Source organism: Borostomias antarcticus (genome assembly GCF_949987555.1).
Source record: "Borostomias antarcticus genome assembly, chromosome: 2".
Lineage (NCBI taxonomy): Eukaryota > Metazoa > Chordata > Actinopteri > Stomiiformes > Stomiidae > Borostomias > Borostomias antarcticus.
In genome coordinates, this window is record NC_140235.1 from 36,422,016 (window position 1) to 36,432,486 (window position 10,471).

The 10,471-nt window shown below is 50.0% G+C and overlaps 1 protein-coding gene across 1 annotated transcript; it reads right to left on the reverse strand.

Moving 5' to 3' along the window:
• Window positions 1–606: 606 nt before the first annotated feature.
• On the reverse strand, window positions 607–9,681 carry pigo (phosphatidylinositol glycan anchor biosynthesis, class O). Its single transcript, XM_084461476.1, has 11 exons — window positions 9,597–9,681; window positions 8,602–9,083; window positions 8,275–8,418; window positions 7,977–8,100; window positions 7,615–7,774; window positions 7,017–7,199; window positions 5,231–6,818; window positions 4,525–4,728; window positions 4,042–4,235; window positions 3,884–3,954; window positions 607–1,865 (listed from the first exon to the last, which is right to left on the reverse strand). The coding sequence occupies exons 2-11, from the start codon at window positions 9,080–9,082 to the stop codon at window positions 1,736–1,738; spliced, it is 3,279 nt and encodes a 1,092-aa protein (XP_084317602.1). The 5' UTR covers window position 9,083; window positions 9,597–9,681; the 3' UTR covers window positions 607–1,735.
• Between the last annotated feature and the right edge of the window lie 790 nt (window positions 9,682–10,471).

Below are 10,471 nucleotides of genomic sequence, written 5' to 3' on the forward strand. Positions count from 1 at the left end.
GCATGCATAATGATTACGAGACTGTGCATGTTAATGATTAACTACTAAGTATTTGCTGAAACTTCCGTCAGGAGAGATCAGGCTGGGTGTGAGGCCACCCTGAGTGACCAGGTTAGTTCCTGGAGTTTCCACCCTGTCAGGGCCACCGCTAGGGCGGGGGGGGGAGGGCCTCCTGGAAGGCAGGAATTATAGTTTCATCCTAGCGCTGCTGCGACTTAGAGCCGTCTCGGGGGGCTCGCAATATATCCCAGCCCACCCTGCACCCTGTCACAGATAGCACTGCTGTGACTGGGATTTCACAGCTAAGCTGTGAAAACAGACTGCCTATGGACTCTCATTTTTTTTTAGAAAAGATTGTGTATGATATAGGTGAACTTCACCAATGTGTGCAGAGAGCACAGCCTACTGGCTCAACTCCAATTTCCCCCACCAGAGTTTGTCTACAGTATCTCATCTAAGGACTGAATAGAACAGATGTCAAAACACTTCTGTGCAAAAAGTTTATTTAGATTTTCACAATAAGTAAAATCAATCAGGTTCACCCGTTATATTAAAATGTATTTTTCATGACAAAAAGTGTGCCAACATTTGCCATCTTCAATCATGATCAATTCCCAACAATGTGTGCAGTGCATCCCTATAGTACCCACTCACCAGAACACACCCACTCACCGACAACCGTCACTCACACGGAACAACTACAGCAAGAAAGCTCTATGGCATTACTGCTAATGTAACCTGAGCTAACAACATCCCTTCAGTATCGCGTATTTAGCTGCAGACATTGTACTGTAACATTTGTGTCTTTGACCACAGACTTAGGCTTGCCCACATGAAACATTTATCTCACCCAATTATTCAGCAAACAAAATTTGAAAATCATACAATCACGCACATCATTCTTTAAACCTGTACCATGGAAAGGTGTCTGACTGGCCTGTTAAGACTAAACATGTATACTGTGTGATTAAAAAAGAACAACATTGATTTAAATAGTTGATTAGAAAGCAGTCACAAACCTACAATACTCATTTCAAGAATCAAATCAGGAGAGTAATTGCTGATATTCTGGAATACTGTAACATCATACTGTTAGTTTGGCAGTAACCGAGATCATGGAACAGCTTTAGAATACAGTAAGTAAAACGTCATACGAACAGATTGCTTCCCTCAGCAGACACCTCTAGACAGTAGATGACGGACATAAGAGTACAGCAATGCACTTAACAGGGATAGATTCATTCACAGTTCAGACCTGGGCTTCTTAAAAGTGACCGCTTTTGACCCGTCTCAAAAGATCTAAAACCGTGTCCCGACATCCTCCTGCCCCGACTTAGCAGAAAACAGCCTCGCTGACCGGCCATCTGAACAGCAACTGCTGACCAAGAAGGAGGAGTGCTGCACGTCTTCTTCAACAGGTTGTTCAGGAGTGTGTGCTGGTCTCACAGGGTCAGAGGGGTCACCTGCCAAGGCTCTGGTGAAGGACTAGAGGAGGAGCAGATCGGGTGACATCACATTGTTCTCCCGTTGAAGAGTCCTTCACTCTGTCTCCTCCTCCTGGCAGATAGTCATGGCCGTCTTTATGGCCGTCTGAGGACTTCCCCCTGGGTCTATCAAGACTTCTTCATATGCCTCCTCATCCCAGGCAGTGAGGGATATAGGACCAGACCAGACCGGACTGGACCGGACCAGACCAGACCAGTCCAGACCAGACCAGTCCAGTGGAAGTGGCATGCTACCTGGATGTTTCAGGGAGGAGTCTTTTGAACCAGTGGCTCACGGCCACGTCCACTCTCATCACCAAGGTAACACCAATCAGCACAAAGACGCTGCTGACCAGGAACCCTGAGGCCTCGAACATCAACCTGATAGGACGGGAGGGGAGGAGAGGAAAGATGGGGACAGGAATGAAAGAGGACATGCGAGGAGAGACGGGGACGAGGACATGAGAGGACAGAGAGGGACAGCCTTTAGTCCTATGGCACAGAGTACGGTGTAATGACTAGGACAAAAACATTAAAGGTAACCTATGTAATTAATAAACATGTTGAATGCATTTCCTACCGTTTAAGTCTTTCGGAAAGTGTCCTTTTTTAATGTTTAGAATGTGACTACCGTTTACCTCACAACAGCACAGATGCCAAGTGGCAAGGTAGGTTGCATCCCACTGCACAAAACCATGGCATCAATAGATCTTTCCTATTCAGGCAGCAAGCTCCGCCCCCCCTAGTTACTGCTGCTATGCGCCACAAGCCAAGTTAATAAAATGTCTACTGAAAAGCACATATCTGATGATTCTCTCAAGGATTCCTGACCATATTGCTGTACTGTATGTTATTTGCCAAATGCCACTACTTTATCTAAGAGAGTTCTACAGAAAGGCATGAACTATTTTACACAAGCATATCTATGAGATTTGGATTTGGATTTCGGACGGAGCAGGTGACAACATACAAGTCGATGCTACTGTAGGTGCGGAAGGCACAGATGCCTCACAAACTCCAGATTGAAACTCATCAGGACAAAATCTGGAGTGGAGTCTTACTGCACATGTAAAGTAGGGAGAGTAAGTTAGTGGCATTCATTCTTAGAAAATAAGCCTGTGAGAATGATCTGTTGACTACTAGCTATGGGCTAATTAGCTATTGTACATCCAAGCGCCTGACGTTACTAGCTTTGTAGCTATTTGTGTCGGCGCTGCTGTAAACAGATGTGTGGAGGGAGATGTGGAGTATCGTACAGCTTGTTCTCTTATAATTACATTATGGTACAGCAGCCTGCAGGCCAGTTTTCTATACGTTTTAAGAACCATTTTCTTCAAACTAATGTCTAATCTATGAACACAATGCAGACAAGTGTTGTTTGTTGGACATCAGCAGCGTGGTCTTAAGAAGTCAAGCAACCTTATTGGTTATTTTTCTCAGCGTGATCGACAGGTCGGAAAGGTCAATTGGCTCATGGATATAGAAACCTCTGGGTCACTTCACTCCGGTGTTTGCAGCTAGTGCAGAATGCTGCTGCTCAACTTCTGACCGCAAACGGAAAGCTTGACCACATCACACATGTAGTCCTCCCTGCACTGGCTTCCTGTCCACTTCAGGATTGATTTTAATATTGTGTTACTTGCTTTTAAGTTTTGAATGGCCTGGCACCTCCATATCTAGCTGAACTCCTCCTCCTCCTCCTCAGCTAGAACACTCATGTCAAGAAAATAGCTACTCCTACATGTCCTTAAATCTAGGCTCAAAACCAGAGGTGACTGAGCCTTTGAGGTAGCTGGCCCCAAGCTGTGGAATAGCCTAGCGTTGCATATTAGAAGTGTCCTTAAGTCTGCTGAAAACTCGCCTTTTCTCAGTGGCCTTCATGTCATGACGGGCTTAGCACTCCGATAATTATTTTTATGTTTTTCCACCCTTTCTTTGTTTTATCGTCTTATTTCGTGTTGTATTTTGTTGTTTAGTGCCTATACTGCACAGCACTTTGGTCAACCACGGTTGTTTTTAAATGTGCTTTATAAATAAAGTTTGAGTTGAGTTGAGTTGATTGGTCTAGAAAAACAGGGCGGGCTGTAATTGTAGCTACAAGGCTAGACTTCACGCACGCTAACGTACGTGTGAAACATCACTACAACGCTCACGTGTCCTCGTGCACATGCTAGAAGAACACGAAACACACAACAATACACAACTTATGTCAGTTTTCTCCTTTGTGCTGTATAAGAAACTACTAAAACTACATTGCACCCCTTTATCCAATACGCAGTGTGTACAGAGGAAGGAAGATATACTAATGGCATTACAGTCGTCCCAAAAGTATTCTCGACTGTCAATGGTCTTTCCGGGTTGATTTACAATGGGATTGGAAAATCCTTTTAGACACTTACTTGGGTGCAAAAACCTTCCACACCATTAGGTGTCTCCGGAGAATAGCAGCTGCACAGACCGATGCAAAGACCTGAGAGGAGAGGGCGCAATAAGCAAAGGGTGAAGTGCTTTGTGTGTGTGTGTGTGTGTGTGTGTGTGTGTGTGTGTATTTAATCACCTGTGCTGCATTAATGAAGAGGTAGCGTGTTGCGAGCTGCAGCAGGGCAGCGCTGAACTGCTGGGGGTTCTCCCTCAGTCTCATCTCCATGACGGCGTCCTCCCCCTCCCCCCCTCCTCCGGCTCCTCCTCTTCCTGTCCGCCCCGCGCGCACCTCGCATACCAGCGGCCAGAACAGCAGCAGTGGACAGCCAACTGGACTCACAGAAGAAGAAAACTCACATTACGATACACGTCGACAATTATTATTATTTATTATTATTATTATGATTATTATTATCATCATTATATTTTATACTTATATATTATATTTATTATTATTATTATTATATTTATATTTATATATTATATATATTATTATTTTTTTTCTCATATAATAATATATTATATTTATTATTATTATTATTATTATTATTATTATTACTACTACTTAAGTATTCTTCTCCGTCAGGCTAGTTAATAAAACCATGTTAGTATCCTGCACCTGCAAACAGGATGTGGGAGGAGAAGGTGTTGAGGACGACCAGGGCGGCTGGCAGGATGGTGCCCGTGTGCCCGTGGGGGAAGCCCACGAAGGCAGCGCCCCACTGGATGGAGGTGAAGGTGGGCAGGTGGCCCGTGGCGTGGAAGAACTGGGTCGCCGCCAGGGACCACAGCACCACCGGGGTCCAGGGCACCTCAAAGCCCCCTGGTGGAGAAAGAGAGGGACATCGAAGAAACGTATTACTAACATCTGGGTGTGGGCTGAGCAGAGAAGAGATCACGGCTGCGTTCGGAATCGCATACTTTTTACTACCAGTACGTGCTACTAGAAAGTATGTACTTTGCACACAGTACGCGTACAATTGGGACACACTACTTTGTCGACATTGCTCCTTGAAATTTGACTACATCCGTCGCAGTCCACAGCTGTGGATAAAGCGATCCACAGCTGTCGCGACTCGATTCTGGGTCAGAATAGTCAGAAAAGCCTGCTGACTTGCAAAATACGACCGGATGTAGTAGGACATCCTGGTATTTTTGCCATACTGCATGTGGCATACTATATATTGGGACATAAAAAAGGATGTAGTGTCATAATATATAGTATGGAAGTATGCGATTCGGACGCAGCCTACATCGCGTGCTAAACTTAAGCAAAAAACGGACCTCCCACACTCCGGTCACCGTCTGCGATACGGAGCTCTTACCAGACTGCGCCCCCTGCAGGGCGTTGAGGGTAGTGGACGAGGCGTGGATGTGCAGGAGGGCTCCCATCTCCAGCAGCAGTAGCAGGAAGGCCAGAGCCATGCTCTCAGCGTGCAGCAGCAGCAGCCCCAGACCCAGCAGGCCGCACAGCAGGACCAGGGGGGCGGAGTAGACCGTGCCCAGGCCGTAGGCCTCCACGGCGGGCCGGCCCTCGCCTCCTTCCTCCCCCCCGGCCGGCTCGCCGCCGTCCTCCAACGAGCGCCGCATGCGCTGGTAGAGCTGGGGGATGAGGTGGCGCAGCTCTGCCTGGGGGCTGATCCCCGTGCTGGCCCGGTAGCGTGGAGGCAGGGCCGGGAGGGAGGAGGAGGAGCCTCGCCCGGGGGCGGCGACGGCCTTGGTGAAGACAGTGAGGGGGTCCAGCCAGAGCAGGAGGACGCCGAGGCCCAGCAGGCTGAACGCCGCCCGTGGGAGAACCTCCAGCGCCAGTCCGATGAGCTCCGCCAGGTTCCTGAAGCCTTCCTCCGGCGTGGCGCTCACCGCCCAGTGGAGGCCCGTGCACACCGACAGCAGGGGGAGGAGCCAGCGCGCGGCGAACACCGCGCCCCCCGAGCTGTTGAGGTTGCCGTAGTGGCGGAGCCAGCGGCGCAGCAGGCAGGTCCACGCGGTCAGCGAGGCCAGAGAGAGGCCGTAGTGGAGGTTCTTCAGACGGCCGTCCTGGAACCGGGAGAGGGGCGAGAGGAAGGGGGAGGGCTGGCAGGCGCCTTGCTCCTCTCTGCAGGCGTGGAAGGACAGGGAGAGGTAGAGGGTCCCCACCAGGACCCCCAGGGAGGCCAGGAAGGTCCCGCTCTCTCTTCTGACCGCCGAGGGGGACAGGACGGGGGAGGGCAGCAGCCCGGGGGGCTTCTGGGGGTCGTGGCTGGGGGGCAGCAGGAGGCCGTCCCAGTTGAGGCGCAGCAGGACGTAGAGGCCCAGGGAGAAGAGCAGGAAGGTGACCGCCCGGCCCTCGGCGATCACGTAGCTGTCGGACAGCAGGGAGCCGCAGCGCAGGAGCATCACGAGGAGGGGAGGGGTCGGGAGGAAGGGCTGCCAGCCGCGTCGGACGCCGGCGACGACCGCGGCGGTCTGGGCCCGTCTCGCCGTCCGGAGGAGGACCAGCTCGGACGCCAGGGCCGCGGCGCACAGGCACCAGGGCGCCTCCACGTAGCCCTGGGTGGACAGCTGCCCCGCCGCCGTGCAAAGCCCCGCCCCCACCGCCGCCGCCACGGGGACCCTCAGCAAGCCACTCTCTCTGACCACCGCGGAGGATAGCTCGGAGAGGAGGAGACACAGCGCGCAGGCCAACGCCAGGACGGCCATGCCCGCCACCATCTTGGCGGGGTTGAAGCGCGCCCACGTGGCCCGGCAGGTGTCGCGGACCGAGGTGAGGTAGGCCTGCATTGAGGCCAGCGGCGCCGGCGAGGGGGGCGGGGCCTCTCGGGCGGCGCCGAGGTAGTGGGAGGAGAGGCGGGAGAAGGCGGCCTGCAGCTGGGACAGACTCTCTGGAGGGATGTCTTTGGCCATACTGGAATAGGTCTCCAGGAAACGGTTGACCTTCACAAGACAGGGGGCAACGTGTGAGATCGAAGACGAATCAATGAAAACACATCTCTGTTTCCGTTGAAAGTCTGGAAACATGAGCCGAATTCCGATGTACCCTAAAGCACTCAGCATGCACTTATGTGTTACATAGACTGTACATACGTGTACATATGTGGTACAGTCCTAGAGTATCTTTGGATAAGGCCTCACCTGTTTGGCGTTGATCCACAGCGCCTCCGCCTGGCTGAGCCCTGCCGGTGCGCCTCGTGTCTGCGCGTCTGCGGAGAACAGAGGCAGGAGGACCTGTCCCACGCTGCTGTAGGGGATGGGCACCCCCAGGAGCAGAGCCAGGGTCGGCACCAGGTCCGTCTGGGGCACCACCTCCGGCTCGCTCTGCAGGAACACAGAAAGATAAGGAGCCGTGGACAAACAGGAGAACGGTGGAGCTATGGAAGACAATGTGAGCCTTTACTTTATTCAGTTTATTTTTGACAGGGACAATGCACACCAATCAACAATTTTAGGAACATTTTAGGAAATGAGCCCTCATAGTAAATGTGCCAGTGTTAGCTTAGTAGCTTCAACTACCGTCCCTGGGCAAGATGTTAAGTGCCGGATAAAAAACAGTACAACAGCCTGACACCGGTAATGCAATGAAAGCCTAAACTCCATACTTCCAACTTCCAAAAACAGAGGTGCAGGGAGGAACTAACTACAGTATATAACTTAACTAAACACAGAAGGGTCCAACTACTCATTTGATTGGGCGCAACAGGGACAGAGAGAACATAATAGCCAGTAGGCTCACCTGAGAGATGGATGCTGGGAAAAGGGGGGAGGGGCTGTAGAGGAAGATGGCGGCATCGGTCTCCTTCTGGCTCTCTCCTCCGTGGTCCCCTGTATCGGTCATACCGTGGTCTCCCATCACCACCAGCAGGGTGTCATTCTGCAGGCGGTCAAGGACAGACCTGGAGGCGGGACACAGAGGGACAGAGACCATCCCATGACTGAGCTCACTGTCTAACCAAAAGTGCGTCTCTCTCAGTAGACTTGCAATGCTGTCATACGGTCAAATGTTTTCTAGATGTTCTAGATGGTGACCCTATATAGCAGTGGCAGTGTTGTGAAACATGCTAGGAGATATGAGAATAGCCACTAGTGCTCTCTGACCTGATGACCCCATCCATCTGGGTGAGCTTGTCGGCCATGGCTGGGTGGTCAGGCCCAAACCTGTGACCGCAGTGGTCCACCCCCAGGAAGTGAGCGATCAAGACGTCCCAGTCATCTCCCGTTACTATGACAAAACGCAGGAAAACTCATTCAGATTCAGATTTTTAGCCACATATTTGTCCCTTGGTCTGTGCATGACACTAAACATAGCGAAAGAACAAGACAGGACAGTACAAAGATGAGGAGAGTCCACTAAGCACGCCAAAGTGTCTAGACTATGCTCTTGGCTGACACCTACTGGTGGGATTGAGGTGCTTGAGAATGCCGTCATCCACAGTGTGCAGATCTTTGACATTGAACGAGGGGAAGGGGAGGGAGCGATGGAACTTCTTGGGAAAGAGACTTTCCCAGGTGTCGTCACCCATGAAGACCACACGCTTACCTATAGGGAGGGGGACGGAGAGCAAAGCAAGAATACGTGCCGGTCAATCATGGTAGTAGCCGGACCTCACATTTCAAACCTTTAATTCCTCAAGAGGCACCACTGCCTTTCTGAAGACCACACTGAGTTTATTACAGACAGCAGAATGACAGAGTGGACCATATCCGTGCAACTAGTACTCACCCACTTGCCCTAGCTGGTGAATGAGGTTATCCTCCAAGATGGCGCTGGAGGCAAAGTTATTGCCCACGTCGATAAAGGTGGGCAGTGAGCCGGTGGTGAAGCCCTTGATCCTCTGCATGGTGGTGGTGGGAGGGTCTGCCCGGAAGGGGTACAGGCGCGCGTGAGAGGGCCTGGATGACATCACCTCCTCAAACACGGGCAGCTTGTTCTCGTAAGGCCGTGGCTGCGCGTTGGAGGGGTCGAATCGTGCAAAGTCGATCTTCAGGGCGTCGATGATGAGGATCACGGCCCTGCGGAAGCGCGGCTGGCCCCGACAGAAGTCCCCTTGCTGCCCGCCCCCAGGAAGCAGCACGTCCCCACAGGTGCTGGTCCTGTTGACCTCCAGCCTCACCAGCAGGAAGCCGCCCACAAACAGGAAGATGCCCACGTAGAAGATGGCACACAGCCACAGAAGCAGGGCCAGGATGGGGAGTCGCTTCATCCTGGAGAGAGGTTTATGGGGTCATATGTTTATTTGAAAATAACTACTAGTTAAATAAACTGTTTAGTTAATAGCACACCGAACGTTACACTGATAGCTTTCTTATGCGCTCCACCCAATAAACCCACTCCAGTATCAGTTGCCCAGTTAAGGTCAGCTACAGCTGTTTTATGCTCCAGTAGTTTAGTAACGTTAGCTAACTAAGTTATCGATAGTTTACTCCAAGGAAACTGCAGTTGTGGTACCCTAGCGTTAGCTGGCTTAGGTTAGCTCGCCAATAGCAAGTTTAGCTAGACTCTGTCTACTGTAGCTCTGTGCAGCTAACTTAGCTAAGTCTCTACCAACTGAATTTAACTCGGTATAAGCTACGATCTAGGAAAATACTATATACTGACAAACATTACAGACCCCAAAAAATGCCGCTTCACAATATGCTCGCTGCTAATAACCGTCTAGCTAGCTGGACTAGGTAACGTTAGCAAAATTGCCCTGCTAACTTGCTGCAACTACTGACCTTGTGGTGCTCCGTTTTGTCCTGCCTCGATCAGGAATAGCGGTCGTTAGTGCGTGACAACGGTGAGACAGGTGCCTCAGGTAAACAGGGAACGATAATGTGTCCCTCTTACCTTCATTGGGACCTCGGCTCAGACACAATTGAATGGGACGCGTGCATGGGGGCTAAGCGGAAGCACGGGAACCCACGTCTCCACACGGTCACCTTTCGATGTAACCCCAAATTCTCTTCCGACATGCGCACCGTGTTTGATTCAATTTCTGCTGACCCTTTGAAGCGCGCCTCATGAATATATTATAAAACGATTATAATCGCTTGAAAGATGTGAAGCACTGGATATTTAAAGGTGTACTTTGGAAAAAAAACTATCATCAAAAGAGTAAAACTACCCAAAAAAAATTACACATTAATTACACAATATCACATTAATCACCTCCATCAAGGTGAAAATGAATTTAATTGTGATACTGTCATCATAAAATGGTATTGGATATGATATTTCTTTTTTGTATAATCCAAAACAGCCGGTAATAATAAAGAGGTGAAATAGAGCATTCCACATGCCAACATTAGTTTACTTTCTGATACTTCCACCGCCCCATGGTTTAATTAAAGACCATCAATCCCTCCAACCTCACCCCCCACCGCCTAAAAGAAAAAAGCTCTTCAAGTAGATAAATATAAATTATGCATGACTATTTAAGAGGGAATTAACATTCTAAATTATTTTCACATTTCTGACTATTCGTAATTTTCACTTAAAAAACAAACTTTGTCTAACATGGATCAAGTATACCGTTTACTGAAAACATGAAAAGGACACAAAGGGTCCAGAAAGTCCTAATGCATCATCACTGTAGCAGTGCATATCTCTG

Excerpts from the sequence above, each read along its gene's own strand:
- pigo (XM_084461476.1), bottom strand. The coding sequence starts at position 9,082 with ATGAAGCGACTCCCCATCCTGGCCCTGCTTCTGTGGCTGTGTGCCATC. Across the intron at positions 8,419-8,601 it reads TCACCAGCTAGGGCAAGTGG|GTAAGCGTGTGGTCTTCATG; the intron begins GTGAGTACTAGT and ends CCCTCCCTATAG. Across the intron at positions 4,236-4,524 it reads CTCCCACATCCTGTTTGCAG|TTGGCTGTCCACTGCTGCTG; the intron begins GTGCAGGATACT and ends CTGTGAGTCCAG.